At 44.9% G+C, this 15,816-nt stretch overlaps 1 protein-coding gene across 5 annotated transcripts in view; it reads left to right on the plus strand.

The window, feature by feature from the left end:
• IRF2 (interferon regulatory factor 2) overlaps window positions 1–15,816 on the plus strand; it is an 87,656-nt gene that overhangs the window by 50,857 nt on the left and 20,983 nt on the right. For all 5 annotated transcript variants that reach the window (XM_030918813.1, XM_010377922.2, XM_010377923.2 and 2 more), the window contains 3 exons: window positions 5,100–5,199; window positions 5,959–6,135; window positions 6,454–6,500. In XM_030918813.1, coding sequence (XP_030774673.1) covers window positions 5,100–5,199; window positions 5,959–6,135; window positions 6,454–6,500 — 324 coding nt within the window. The remainder of the gene's footprint in view (window positions 1–5,099; window positions 5,200–5,958; window positions 6,136–6,453; window positions 6,501–15,816) is intronic.

Genomic DNA, 15,816 nt, shown 5'->3' on the forward strand with positions numbered 1-15,816 from the left:
ATTTATTTCTTACAGTTATGGAGGCTGAAAAGTCCAAGGTTGAGGGGCTGCATCTGGTTGAGGGCCTTTTTGCTGGTGAGGACCCTCTGCAGAGTCCTGAGGCAGTGCAGGATATCACCTGGTGCGGGGGACGTGTGTGCTAACACAGGTCTCTCTTCCTCTTAAAAAGCCACAATCCTACCCCCATGACAACCCATTAATCCATTAATCCCTGAATGGATTAATCCATTCATGAGGGCAGGGCCCTCATGACTCAATCACCTCTTAAAGGCCTCACCTCTCAGTACTGCCACATTGGGGACTAAATGTCAGTGTAAGTTTCATAGGGGGCAAATATTCAAAGCACAGCACCTGCTTTTAATAAGTTTGAAGGAGGGTGGGAATGGAATGGGTCCCTTGGATTCCTCTGAAGGAACAGCGAGGACATTTGGAAAAGTGCATTAGAAGCAGCTTATGAATGAGGCCTTGGCTGGGGCCATTTGCCTTTGGTTCTGGGTATTCGCAAATGTGCATAGCATGTTTGAGTAGCCCAATGACAAAAAAAAAAAAAAAAAAGATAGCAAATTTTCATATGCCTGCATCTAGATGTATGAATATTTTGCCTTTGTGTGTGTGTGTGTGTGTGTATCTGTGTGTATCTGTGTGGTATTTTAAAGCAACTCCCTGACAGTGTACATTGTAAGACATAAGGACGTTTTCTTATATATCCACAATATACCATTGTTAATTGGACACAGTTAATACTGTTGAGTATCATCACTGCTCCATTCCTGTTCAAAATGCCTTGAGTATTCCCAAATCATCTTGTTACAGTTGATTTGTTCAAATCAGAATTCAAAGACTGTCCACAGGCTGTGTTTCGTGTTTGTGACTCTAAGTCTCTGCTGACTGTGGGCAGTAACCTCTGTTTTTTTCCTTCTTGCCATTGACTTGTTGAGACCAGGTTAGTTTTGGGTTTGTCCATGTGCTTGCTTGGGGTTCCCTGGGCCATTTCTTGAGGAAGGAAGGAGACAGCCACATCCGGGGTCCCGGTTTCTCTCACAGCTCCGTGTGACCCCCAACACTGGTGGGGTTATTGATTTCTTATTTCCTGTGGGAGATCCTCCTGGATCCATGCACTAAGGCAGGGGAATCATCAGACCTTTCCCTTTTTTTCACTTTGAAAGTAGACTCGTGTTTGTGTAAACATCAGGCTGTCTCTGACTCAGGTAAGGAGTCCAAACAAAAATAGCACAGTCATTGGAACATCTTGCAAATGCTGCGGGGAAGAAGAGACAGAGGAGATAACAGAACTAGTTTCCATGTGGGGCCAAGGAACATTTTTGTTCTACATTGCTCAAGATAATCTCAGATACTTTTCTGAAGTCAAGCAGCGCTCATCTCTCCTGCCTTCCTTCAGATGGGCAGAGTTCTGCACACACGTATAAATCGTAGGACCCTGGCACGGGGCGTCTATCCATGCACAGCGTGTACCATCACCACATGTGCAGGCCTGGTCACTCAGGACATGGGACACCTGGCACATACTGACGTCATAGGGTCTACACACACATAGCAACACCGTCATGTCCCATGGAACACACAGCTTGTGACCAGAATGTTTGCTGGTCAGAATCTCTTTCAGTTTTAAGATGAATCTTGCTTTCTCTTACCTTTTCATATGGTCTTCTTCAAGAAAAGAATCTGTGATACGATTTTAAAGATATTTCTGATAAGTTTATTAGTCTTTTCTTTTTTTTCCTGAACTATGAAAAACTAGTTAAAAGTGACATGTAAGTTTAAAAAATATGCAGCCATCACCACTGTCCAGTTACAGAACGTTTTATCCCTCCAAAAGGAAATGCTATATCCATTAAGCAGTCACTTCCCATTTCCCTCCCCGCTAGCTTGTGGCAACCACTCATCTCCTCTGTCTCTATGAATTTGCCTTTTCTGGATATTTCATGTAAATGGAATCATTCAATATTTGGCCTTTTGTGTCTGGCTTCTTTCACCCAGCATAATGTTTTCAAGGTTCATCCATGTGGTAGCATGTGTCAATACTCTATTCCTTTTTGTGGCTGGATAATACTCCATTGTATGGCTATACCACATTTTGTTTGCCCATTCATCAGCTGGTGGACACTCGGGTGGTTTCTATATTTTGGCTTTTGTGAGTAGTGCTGCTATGAGCATTTGTGTATAAGTTTTGATTTGAATGTTGGCTTAGAATTCTTTGGGTGTATATCCGGGTGTAAAATTACTGGGTCATCAGGTCATTCTGTGTTTCACTTTCTTGAGGAATGGCCAAACTTTTTCTCCAGGGTTGGCTGCACCGTTTTGCATTCGCACAGCAATGTATGAGGATTCCAGTTTCTCCACATCCTCACCAACGTTTGCTATTTGTGTATCTGGTTTTGGAGACATGTCTCTGGGTCAGTCTGTTTTGTGTTGCCATAAAGGACAACCTGGGGCTGGGTAATTTATAAAGAAAAGAGGTTTCTTTGGATCAGGGTTCTAGGCTGTACAAGAAGCATGACCTTGGCATCTGCCTCTGATAAGGCCTCAGGATGGGAGACAAAGGGCATTACATGGCAAGAGAGGGAGGAAGAGAGAAAGGTGCAGGCGCCAGGCTCTTTTGAATAATCAGCTCTCACAGGAGCTAATGGAGCAAGAGCTTACTCATTACCACGAGAGCGACACCAAGCCATTCATGAGGGATCCTGCCCCATGACCCAAACACTGCCCACCAGGCCTCACCTCCAACACTATCGATCACATTTTAATGCAACATTTCGAGGGGACAAACATCCAGACTCTTCCAGTCTACTCAGGCCTGTCACACATTTCAAGAGGATCCGTAGTGGGTAATTGCTAGGTTCGGTCAGCGCTTTTGTAGTTGCATGACTTTTGCGGTTTCTGTGGGACTAGGTTTGGTTGCGTGTGTGTGTATGTGTATGCATGCATGCGTGCAGATGCTTAAAAAGATCTACTTTATCAGTATCAATTTTGTGTCTTGCAAGTTAGATTTCAGATTGTGTCACCCTAGAACTCCTTTGATCTAGAAAAAAGTGCAACAGCAAATTCTTAAGAATCTTGGTGTTTAAGCATAAAGCTTTAGATTCTGGGCGTGCACTTCAGGAAAAGTTCTTTCACTGAAATCAATCAATTTTCACTTGTATTCATTTTCATGTGAACATCAATAAACGGCATTAAGTGATTTTGCTGTCGATTTTCATCTACATTAAAGCATCCAATGTCACTCAGCCCCTTTCTGATCACTGTCCTTCTGAAATTGGCTAACCTGAAGCCCTCTCTGTGGGTGATGCAGAATGAACAGCAAGGAATTTATGAAAAAGTCTCTCACTTTCAGTTCTCCTTTAATAACTGACTTTTTAGAAGATGGTAGAATTTTCCTTTTAATGGGTTTTGGGAAACTCTTCAATGTTCTGAAACAGTCTTAGTTCTGGCTTTGTGATTGGTTCAGTGGAGAGGTGCTGAGTCTCTTTGGGGACAGCTGGACCCTTTCTGCGTGTCACTGTGTGAGACCGAAGAGGTGGAAACTCCCTGCTGACATTTCCTCTCCTTCCTCAGTGTCTAGTGCGGGGACCTGCATACCTGGCAATTATCAGAACTGCCTTGAGAGCTTTAAAAGAGTACAGTCTCCTGGGCTTTAATCCACAGAATCCAGGTCTCAACCAGTCTGTCATAGGACAGGGACTCTTCCAAATCTAAAAGCTGGGAGATAATGAGTGGGTGATTAAGTAATAGTATATGGAGTTGCATGACCTGGGGTTTGAACTGAGACACTTACTACCCTGCAAGTTCCTTGACCAAATAGTTAAAATCTGCTTCTTCGTTTCCTCAGCTGTAAAATGGAAATCATAACATATACCTCGCTCAGGAGGCTGTAGGAGGAAAACAAAACTGAGGTTCATGTGGACGTGTAGGCAGATGCACAGTGCCAGTGGGACCTTAGTACCTGCCGCTACCGCCACAGGAGCTGCTTGGGCCAGGTTTCTCATCTGTAGCTTCATTAAGAATACAGCTTTCTTAGTAAACCATGCGTTTCCGGTTTCCAATCATTTGTTTTTCAGGGTTGCTTGAGGCAGTTTTGAATTACAAACCTCAGTTACATTGAGAGAGATGTAGAGATAGTCTGATATAAGGATTGTATTGAGAGATGTTTCTCCAGAAAATGTGTCATCTCATAACCTCTACCTCTTTGTTTGCACTTCTTGCTATTTCCTGCAGGCAGTGGACCCAGAGGGATTCCAACATTACTTTCTATTTCTGTTGGATGCATAAGCAAATGCAGATACTCGGTTTCTGTGACAGTGGCCCAGATATACCCGACTTCTCTGTAGCAGCATCAAGGGTTTTGGAAAGTTGTCTCATTTTTAATTTACCTAAGATAGCTAGAGTTACTATTTACCAAATGATGAGAGTAAATTATAAGAATAAGCATTGGAAGTTTCAGTAGGTGGCCATTTTTCTGTGGTTTTATAAAAAGAGGCACAGGGCCGGGTGTGGTGGCTCACACCTGTAATCCCAGCAGTTTGGAAGCCTGAGGCAGGCAGATCACTTGAGGTCAGGAGTTTGAGACCAGTCTGGCCAGCATGGTGAAACCCTGTCTCTACTAAAAATACAAAAATTGACCAGGTGTAGTGACGCATGCCAGTAATCCTAGCTACTCAGGAGGCTGAGGTGGGAGAATCTCTTGAACCCGGGAGATGGAGGTTATAGTGAGCCAATATTGTGCCATTGCACTCCAGCCTGGGCAACAGAGCGAGACTCTGTCTCCAAAAAGAAAATTAAAAAACAGAAAGGAGGCACAAATAATGGAACACACTAGCATATCCCAAATCATCACCTTTGACCTTGGAAAACATTCCTGCTCTGCAAGACTTCATGGGACTGACTGTCACTTGGGGTAGGCTATCAGGATTTGGGATCCAGCGGGGGAAGTGGGTTTGGTTTACAGTAGATTTTCTTGTCAACAGTCAACACATTCAGTGATGCTTGGTGGGGAGTCTTGCTGGCTAGACCTTCACAACCTTTTGCAGTGGTGGGTCAAAACCCATGACTGCAGTTGTTCTTTACCTTTTTTTTTTCTTCAGGAAAAGAAGATTTTTCAGATCCCCTGGATGCATGCGGCTAGACATGGGTGGGATGTGGAAAAAGATGCACCACTCTTTAGAAACTGGGCAATCCATACAGGTACTAAACCTCCCTGCGGCATTTATAGAGGCAGGCACTCTTGCTTAGTTTTGTTTTTATTACACGTAAAATATCCTGGCTTATGACCTCATGAAGATGGCTGTGAAAAACCTGTAACTTGTCCCTAGGCACATCCAGGACACATGGGGTACAAACTACAGCCATCAGAAGTAATACTCCCCTCATCTCATAGACTCTTAGTCCTTCAATTTCCTATAAATGTGGTATTCTAAGAAGTTCCCTAGGTGTTACCAGGGAATAGAAACTCATTTGTTCTGATGCTATAAACTTTGATCAAATTTATCTCCCCCACAAAAGGTAGTCAGAAATACATTTATTTATTACGACATTTACGTAGGGAGCTATTTACAGGAATGGACTCTATTGGAGCGTCAGATGAAAAAGAGGCACTCAGGTTCCCTCTACCTGTTGACTTTGCAGCCTCTCAGTCTTCTATATTTTTCTTACGCTGGTGCTCCATTCTTCCAGCATTTATAGTTTCCTCAAGCTGTTCAGTAGAACCAGGGTGACCAGCTTGTCCCAGTTTGCCTGGAACTGTTCAGGTTTTAGAAACAAAATTCCCACATCCACAGAACCTTCTCACCCCCAGGCACACCAGGACGATTGGTCACTGGAGGTATAGCCTGGAGTGAAAAGGTTTCCTCATACTGCCTGACCAGCAATAGTGTGTTTCCAGAAATGTCTTCTTCTGTATCTAATGTTTTCTCTCTTTTTCTTAATCTTTGTCTATTTTGTTAGGAAAGCATCAACCAGGAGTAGATAAACCTGATCCCAAAACATGGAAGGCGAATTTCAGATGTGCCATGAATTCCTTGCCTGATATTGAAGAAGTCAAGGATAAAAGCATAAAGAAAGGAAACAATGCCTTCAGGGTCTACCGAATGCTGCCCCTATCGGAGCGGCCTTCTAAGAAAGGTAAAGGCATTTACAGACTCAAACAAGATCACTCAATTTATGTCATCGTGCCTTCGTGATCTCTTCATTTCTACATCTGCAGTCACTTCGCAGGTAGAATAGCCTGTTCATGCTGTGGGGGATCATTCCGCCCCTACCTGGCTTGGAAACAAGACTCTCAATTCACCAAAGGCAGTAAAAGATACATGTGGAATTTTGATCATGTACAGAGTAAAGCAACAGGTTCATTGAGAGTTTCAGAAAGAGTTTAATTGGAGGGAAATGTTTCTCTGGAGGCCCTTCATGAATTAATCCAAAACTACATTTTTGTTGCCACAGGAAAGAAACCAAAGACAGAAAAAGAAGACAAAGTGAAGCACATCAAGGTAATCTCGGGTGTTTCAGAGAGAAAGCCAAGGTTGGGCTCCTAGTAATGACTCATACTCCGCCTCGTAAAGACGAGTCACAGGACCTCTGCCGAGTGTCATCTTTCTTCCTTTGCTTGTGTCTTCTGTGCTTTACATGTTTGCGCTTCGGCATGTATCCACTTGCAGTCATAGGTACACAGGGCCCTGCCTCATCCCGTTTCCCTGGGAAATTTATGAATGAAGTCACAGTCTCACTGTGCTTGGCAGGCTGAGGCCTCCATCTGGCCACCACGGCCGTTGCCAGCGGTCATTCTGTGCCAGCTAAGCTCCACAACAGCTTGTGGCTCATACTATTAAGCATATTTTCAGGCTATTAAATATACTTTAGTGTGTATTGAATGTTCTGTACCTCTAAAATGTATGAACTGTATGTTACAGACATCCGTCACGGGCGCTTCGGTGGGGACGCAGTGGTTAGCTTCAGCATTCCATCAGCACAGCTCTCAATGACTGCCTTCTGCCCCCTGCATCTCTCGCACCCCACAAGGGTTTCCCGTGGGATGTGCGTGTGTGTGTGAGTTCTCACGAAGCTGTGTGGTCTGAAGTCCCCTGCAGTCTGAGGATCTCTGTGCACAGATGAGGTGGCCCTTGTTATAGTGAGAGAAGAGCCGAATGTGCCCCGCAAAACTGGGGACAAGCCTCAGTGGTTGAGCAGAGAGCAGACACTGGCCACAGACCCAGGGATCTCAGAGAGATTGTCTAGCTCGCTGGCCTCCCTTTGCAGATGAAGAAATTTAGGCAGCGTATTTTTGCAGTGATACTTTCAGTTTCACTTTCACTAATTTTTATTTTTAACTAAATTTAAATATTGCACTATATTAAAGGCCTATTATGCTTTAACTTTTCATTGTGGAAAGATTTTATGCACATAGAAAGGAGACAAATGAGTAAAATTTACTCCATAGGCCATCATTCAGATTAATTTTAACCTTAATCAGCTCCTGGCCAGTTTTGCTTCATCAATAGCTCTTCCCATTTCCTGACTTCTAACATGAAATTGCAGCCCTTCAACCATTTTTGACTTACAAAAATAATTTGTTTATTTATTTATTTATTTATTTTCTTTTTTAATTGAGACAGAGTTTTACTCTGTTGGCACAGGTTGGAGTGCAGTGGTGCGATCTTGCCTCACTGCAACCTCTGCCTCCCGGGTTCAAGCGATTCTCCTGCCTCAGCCTCCCGAGTAACTGGGACTACAAACACATGCCACCACGCCTGGCTAGTTTTTGTATTTTTAGTAGAGATGGAGTTTCACCATGTTGGCCAGGCTGGTCTTGAACCTCTGACCTTAAAAGATTCTCCCACCTCAGCCTCCCAAAGTGGGAATACAGGCGGGAGCCACGGCACTCGGCCCAAAAACAATTCTTTATAGTTCAGCTTAATGTAATGTTTGAAGCAAATTCCAAACCTCATAGCATTTCTTCCATAATAGTTCAGTATATATATTTAAAAGATAAGTGCTCTATAAAAATACCATGATGTCATTCTTGTACCTGAAATAGTACACGGTAATTTCTCAATATCAGTGAATATCCAGCCAGTGTTCAGAGTTTCAGTTGTTTCATACATGTTATAACTTTCGTGTGGTTTGTTTATGTAAATTAAGACCCATATAAAATTCACATGTGGTTTTTGAATGTCTTTTAAGTATTTTTTAAGTATATATGTTTCTCCTATATTACCTCTTAAAATATATATATATATATTTTGCCATTGAGCAAACCTAGTTGTTAGCCATATCATTTCTCACAGTTCTTTTTTTTTTTTTTTTTTTTTTTTTTTTTTTTTTTTTTTTTTTTTTTTTTTTTGAGACAAGGTCTTACTCTGTCACCCAGGCTGGAGTGCAGTGACACGATCATGGTTCACCGCAGCCCCAACACCCCGGGCTCAGGTGATCCTCCTGCCTCAGCCTCGCTCTAGTAGTCGGGTCTACAGGTGTGTGCCACTAAGCATGGATAATTTAAAAAAATTTTTTTATAGAGGTGAGGTCTCACTCTGTTGCCCAGGCTGGTCTCAAACTCCTGGCCTCAAGTGATCCTCTTGCCTTGGCTTCCCAAAATGTTGGAATTACAAGTGTGAGCCTGGCCGAGTTAGTATTTTTAAGGCCTACATTTTGATTCATGTTATTTAGTCAGAAAAGTATACCTTTCTCACAAATGTGTGAGAATTTACTACAATTTCAAGTGTGACTGAATCGTATTTACTACTGTTTTCCCATCATCTAGCTCAGTGTCTGGCCCAGAACAGATCACTAATACATATTTGATAACTGAATAGATGGATCAGCGTTTGTTGACTAAATAGATGCATAAATAAGTAGGATATGTGGGGTGGGAGTGAGGGGTTTTCCATTAGGATGCAGATTTAATTTCTGAATCACAGTTAATGAAGAAATAAGAATGGAGTAACAGATGTTGCCTTTTCAGCCCACGTTGCTCACATGTATCCACTGTATTCCATCGAATGCCAGATGCCAATGATGCTAAGATGCACTATTATTTTGTGTATCTCTTAGAAAAATTGCTTCCAATGAAACCATGACACATAATGGATTGAAAGGCATGTCCTCTTTCAGGGATGTGGCAATGCGAGGAAATGTCCGTCTTAGTAGTTCGTGCCATGTGGTGGTCCCGTTCGTCCGGGATCTCTACAGCCACGTCGGCACTGGCAGTGTCTTCACATGGCCCTAAAATGAGCAAGTTGTGGAAGGCACAGTCCTAGGTGGGCTTGACCATCCTGGTCCAGGGAAGTAAGTGAGAGATTCCCTTAGGTGCAGCCATGTGGGTCAAGAGCCACCTTAGCCAAGTGTGTTTCATGAAATCCTTGTGCCATGAGGATATGATTCATACCTGAAACTTTTCTTTTGAAAGGACCTGATTCCTTCGGCAGAAGGCAGGTGATTCATTAGGCCTAAACACAGCCTAACTTTGGAATTTCGAGCTACTTGCATTGTGCTTTACAGTAAAGCAGGGAAGCTCGGAGGAGGCCAGTGGGCTTCCCGAGTTCTGTGCTTCCTGGCTGTTCAAGCCATCGTGTGGACTCTGTCTCTGTAGAGTGTTTGAAAAGTGAACTCCCCAGGGCGCCTGGAATTGGAAAGTCAGAGGACAATTACTAGCTATTAATATATTACCTTTTAATTGTATATCAGAACACCCAAGGACTGAGTTAATATACCCTGTGCAAATATACTAAACCTACTTAGTCCATCCAAATATGTAACTGGATACACTAAGCAGGTTTCTTCTACTGAGGAAATCTGTCTTTCATGTGGTAAGTAGGTATGAAAATTTGCTGTTGAAGCAAGCTCTTCCCAATCTTCCATTCAAGTTGAAGTTTTAATTAGCAAACAGTGTTTACAACATGTAGGCCAAGTGTTAGAATTTTCTTGGGGTCACTCATGATTCATCTCCATGCTGTATATCCCCCAACAAATAGTCTCCCCGAGACTGGAAGACCCAAGGCCCAGTGGCCATGTGGTATGTGCAGAAACGGCCTCAGCATCCTCTGACATTTCCTTTTGTGGGCATATCCCTGCATACTCAGTGAGCCATGTTTTCCTTGAGCTAAGCCCCACCTGTGCGGCAGTAACTGGATATCTAAGGAAGTGAAAACAAGAAAAACAGCTGGGTACAGTGGTACATGCCTGTAGTCCCAGCTGCTCAGGAGGCTGAGGTGTAGGAGGATGGCTTGAGCCCAGGAGTTCGAGGCTGCAGTGAACCATGATTGCACCACTGCACTCCAGCCTGGGCAACAGAGCAGGACCCCTTCTCCACCTCAAAAAAGAAAGAAAAACAATAGTGAGAAATCCTGGATTCTACATCATCGGTGCATGCATATGCTTCAGAAAATATCATGGAACGGTTTGCTCTGTGAGACTTCACACAAGGCCAAGAACAATAAGGATAGAAGTAGTTAAAACAGAGGGGGACTCGTTGATATTTTTGAGCTGATTCCAAGTTCCCAGCTACGATTATTGTCTCATTGAGGTCTCCCTGTGATGGGCAGGTTGTTTCCCTTGTAGACATTTAGGAAATGGATGCACAGAGAAGCTGATTCATTTTCCCAAGGCTGCATTGCTTTACAGAGCTGAGATTTGAATCCAGGTTTGTCCACCGGGTGCCTGGTAGCCTTTGGAGCCTAAGCCAGGCCTTGAGGGGTGGACAGGGTCAAACCATGGTCCTTCCCCCACACTAGGGGCATCAGGAATGAAGGCCTGGAGATTAGAGTTGGTTTGTCTTTCCTGGATGAGACAGGAAACTGACTTAATTAGAGCAGAAGTTTGTGTAGCGGACAATGGGAAATACAGGCGTGTAGGTGAGGCGAATAGAAATGGGTACTTCCTGCTTCAGAGGGTTGTTTGCGGCTGAAACATACGTGCCTTGAAACTGCAGAGTACTTCCAGATCAAAGTGTTAGTGTTATGAAGGAGACAGAATTGGGAAGGGCTGCCAAAGTCACTTGGAAAAGATTAGGCCTGGTCTGTATTGGTTCTGAGCGCAGACCTATGGGTGGAAGTTATAGAAAAGCAGATAGGGGTTCAGCTGCTCTTTCTCATAGAGTTGTTGGCTCTAACAGTGACATGAGCTGGATGAAGACACGGCACACTCCCTGGCAGGGCTGCTCCTGGAGTGATCCCTTCACTGGTTGGAAGAGGTCTTCAGTTTTTAAATTTTAATCAAATGAAAACACACGCCAGCAACTCACTTGAAAAACAGATAAGATGAGAGATGCCCTGGGTGAAGCGGGTTATCAGGCTTATTCTGCCTGCCTGGGATCCTCCCTTCCCATGTGGTGGCTCAGAACGGGACCTCCGAGCCCAATGTGAAAAGCTTGAGGGACAGTTTTATGGGATGAGATGCAGTTGAACTCCTTGGAGCACACTTAGAGCAGGAGGGAACTGGTTATGTAAGGGAGGCCTTTCTCACCGGGGTAGGAAGGGGCGGGGGCGGAGACACTGCTGTGGAAAGGCAGTAGCTGGTGCTACTGGCATGGAGGGAGGAGACGTTTCTCCAGAAAGTGGAAGAGGTTATGGAGGATGCAGATAAGAGCGGCCTAAAGAGGAGGCCCCTGCGTCTTGCACCTTCAGAAGGGAGTGTTGGGAATGGAGGTCGTTTTGTGGAGAGGGTGTTTCGCTTTGGACATGCTGCCTTTGAAGTGACAGAGAGCCCTGAAAGTCAATGCCAGCTAGAAAGTTGGAGAGCATAGCACTTGAGTGAGTGCCCAATGGGCAGATGTGTGGTCATGTACTTGAGAATGGCATTGGTAGCTTTGGAAACTGATGGCTTCTCCAAGAGAGAAGCTGTGTGAGATACAGACAAAGGCCTGCAGAGAAGAGGCAGAGAAAAGTGAGCTAAGGAAAAAAGTCAAGAGGGAAGCTGCAGTGAGAGAAGGGAGGAAGAGAATGATGATGGCCTCATTCCAAGGAAGGAGCGGAAGGAAGGTGGTTCTGGGACCGGGCAGGAGGCCCCAGCCTGTCTTACGAGAGCTTCTGTTCTCAGTGGCATTGCAGCCTCTGTGCTCGGTGTGTGCACTCGCCAGGGTCCAGTTCCCTGACCTCCTTGTGAAGTCCAGCTCTCAGCCTACACGTTCTGTTAGCAGAGACCTAGAGATGCCCTTAAATTTGATGTTCTTAAATCTGGCTTCAAAGAGATTGGCTTTGCACAGATGAATTAGAGCATTGGTCCATCCCCAAACCCATTCAGCTTGTGTAGCTTCAAGACCAGCTAAAGGTGTATTATTTTACAGGTCTAAAGACGTGTGCTCCTGCCCCTGAACTCTCTCTTGTGCCAGTTTGCTTTTGCTTAAAATCCCTTAAACCATAGACCAAACCTTGGGTTCTATAATTATAGCAAAGGTTCTTGAGCGTCAGTGTTTGGCAGAGTTCATGCCCCCGTGTAGACCAAACCTTGGATTCTATAGTTAGAGCAAAAGTTTTGAACATAAATGTTTGGCGGCGTTTATGCACCGTGGAGGAGTCTGGACCCAAGCAGGGTCTTCTTTTTTCTTTTTTCTTTTTTTTTTTTATCTTTGGAGTAAGTTGAGAAAATTAAAAGTCAAGAAAGCTATGGGTTACTGGATTTACAGAAGAGCCTCTATCTAAAGTGAGAAAGGGAGCAGGAAGAGGAGACATGAGTCCTGGCCAGGATTCACCGGGCCAGGTTATGGTGCAGCAAAGCAGGAGGCAGTTGAGCCAGGGCAGGAGTGGGGCATCGGGGGTCCAGGAGAGGCTGCGGGTGAAGGCTGTTCAGGGGCTGCAGGATCTGTATGTTCATTTTACATAGAGAACTCCACACCCCTTTTCTTCATTTGAGATCCTTGGATTTTTAATATAGCTTAGATTTAGATGTTTCTACTTCCAATCATTTCCAAAATTTTGACCCAGTTTAGTGAAGATCCTTCTCTCCTGGGCCTATTCTGAACCCTGGATGGAGGTGTTTCGGGAGGTGCTGGCTCCATTTTACTGTGCCATTGACTATACTGTCTGTCCAGAGTGACAGTATCAGTGAGATGATAGCTCTGAAATGACGGTTTTTTTTGAAGTGGGGTGAAGGGAGTAACACAGTGTTTGGAATGGTCTTTCCCAGCCTCAATCGGTGGAATATATGATGTCATTATAGAAGTGGTCAGTGCAGGATACAGGGTAAGAATGGAGAGAGTAGAAGGCCAGGTGCGGTGGCTCACGCCTATCATCCCAGCACTTTGGGAGGCCGAGGCTGGCAGATCACCTAAGGTCAGGAATTCGAGACCAGCCTGGCCAACGTGGTGAAACCCCATCTCTACTAAAAATACAAAAAAATTAGCCAGACATGGTGGCCGGCAACTGTAATCCCAGCTACTTGGGAGGCTGAGGCAGGAGAATCTCTTGAACCCAGGAGGTGGAGGTTGCAGTGAGCCACGATCGCGCCATTGCACTCCAGCCCAGGTGACAGTGTGACTCCTGTCTCAAAAAAAAGAAAAAAGTATGGAGAGAGTAGAATAGTGTCCAAAAGAGTGTCTCAGTCTCCACTGGAATTAGGGCACGATACAAGGGCTTCTTAAGACAGAAAGCTCCTGGAATTGAACCATATTTTATGACCAAAGACAGAGTTCAGTTCCGGTGTCTCTGCAGGCTAAAAGTAGCGTGATCTTGAAAAATTAATTTAGACTCTGAGTCATCGTTTTCTCAAGTGATAAAAGTATCACTTGTCACTCATTAAACTGTAGATCATGTGTAACATTTAGAGGTCTTCAATGGAGAAATCAGAATTAATTTAGCTTTTTAAATATATGCAAGCCTGACTGCCTCATTAGTTTTATAAGAAACCTAGAAACAGAGTGAGTAAAAAAATAAGGTCAGACAGCAAAGGAAACCCATACAAATGAGCAGTTCTCTGGTCACTTCTTCAGAGGCCTGTGCTTAGTTCTTTTTGAGGGAGTTGAAGAAATGGGGGTGGAAGAGTGAAAGGTGGGGCATGACTCGGGGGAGGGAAACTGACCAGGGTCATTGAGGACGCCATTGAGAAACGAGGCTGCCATCGGAGAGGTGGAGAATTGCAGCAGTGTCAGTCCAGGTGGCCATGGAGGGACAGCACAGTCCATCAGAGGTCAGAATATGGGGCCAGGAGAAGGGATTTGAGAAAAGGCCATTGGATTTAGGAGAGCAGAGTTTTGTTGGTGACCTTTGGTAATGGTGAGTACTTATTTACTAATAAGTGCTATGTACGTAGTTAGCTCATTTAATCTTCACCTTATCCCTATGACGTGGGTCCTATTATTGGCCTCAGTTTACAACTGTCCGCGGTGCCCTAGGGTGGCTTACAGAGGTTCAGTAAGGAGCCACAGCTAGTGAGGAGGGGAGGTGCCAGGCTTTGCCCCAGGCCCTTCTGATTCCAAAGCCTGAGCTCTCAAGACCCGCTGGGAGCTTGATTCTGGAGGTGGAGGGGAAGCAAGACCGCAGGAACTAAGGGGGGCCCAGGTGGAGAGGCCAAGTCCGGAAAGGCAGACGGGGGGTGGGAAGTTGGGCTGTGAAGGAAGGGAAACCTGCTGACTCACCCACGTCACAGGCAAGGTTTTTTTTGTTTGTTTTTTTGTTTTTCTAGAAAGGGCAGGTTTTTTTTTTTCCCTTAAGAATCAGGCTCTCACTCTGTCACCGAGGCTGGAGTGCAGTGACATAATCATAGCTCACTGCATCCTCGAACTCCTGGACTTAAGACATCCTCCCAACACTGCAGTTTCCCAAGTATCCGGGACAAGAGGCATGCACCACCACACCCGGCTAATGTTCTTATTTTTTGTAGAGACAAGGTCTTGCTATGTTGCCCTGGCTGGTCTCCAACTGCTGGGCTGAAACAGTCCTCCAGCCTCAGCCTCCCAAAGTGCTGAGATTCCAGGGTGAGCCACCGTGCTGGACCCAAGAAGGGGCAGACATCTTATTTAGAGCTTGTAAGAGAAGAGATGCAAGATGCTGGGGGAGAAAGGAGTAAAAATCATGCCCGGTAGGGATGGATGTTCTGGGCCTACCCTTACGTTGGACCTTCGGGACATCTGGTAAACCAGGCAGCGTATCGTTTATTTGAAAACTGAGCTATACAGTGGAGCGACGCCTTTGAAGTCATGTTATTAAGGTGGGAGTTTGCCAGGTGGGATTATGAAGGAGGAGGTTATTTCCCCTCCTTCCGTTAGTGACTTTTTGAGGATTTTGGGAGGATTGATTCCAGCTAGCGTATAAATAAACTGATGAGAACACCCACCATGTTTCAGAGCCGACCACTGTTGACTTTTCCAAACACAGTCACATCCACTTGCATGATCCTCTGCTTCCAGTCCTGTGTTCCTTCTGCTCTCCACCCTCTTCTTCCGCTTTGGATTCCTTGGGTGTTGTCCTGTGTGGCTTTTGTCTGACTTGATTGCTATGGTAGCAGCAGATGCAAGCTTACCTTGAGAGCTGAACGTCACCAGGCACCTCAGGGCTGGCTTCTGCAGAGCTGTTTAGTACAAGGGAATGGAGGGTACTGGTGCACTTGAAAAAAGCACACATTTAGAGCTCCAATAAGGGAAAGGAATTTGTTCTCATTATTTCATTAGTGTGCGCGTGCAGAATTCTTGGGCTGGATGGGATATTCAGCCACCTGAAGGGCAGTTATGTAAGCCCATGGTATGGGGTTGCCTGGCTGGACTCAGGCCAGGGTACGGCCCTTGTGATCAGCCAGCCATCCAGTGCAGGGCCTCAGGTGGCCAGAGGCCATGGCAAAACTTATCTGCAGAGAATTCATCTACAACTTCCCCTAGGCTCCTGT

Source organism: Rhinopithecus roxellana, chromosome 2 (genome assembly GCF_007565055.1).
Source record: "Rhinopithecus roxellana isolate Shanxi Qingling chromosome 2, ASM756505v1, whole genome shotgun sequence".
NCBI classification, from domain to species: Eukaryota; Metazoa; Chordata; class Mammalia; order Primates; family Cercopithecidae; genus Rhinopithecus; species Rhinopithecus roxellana.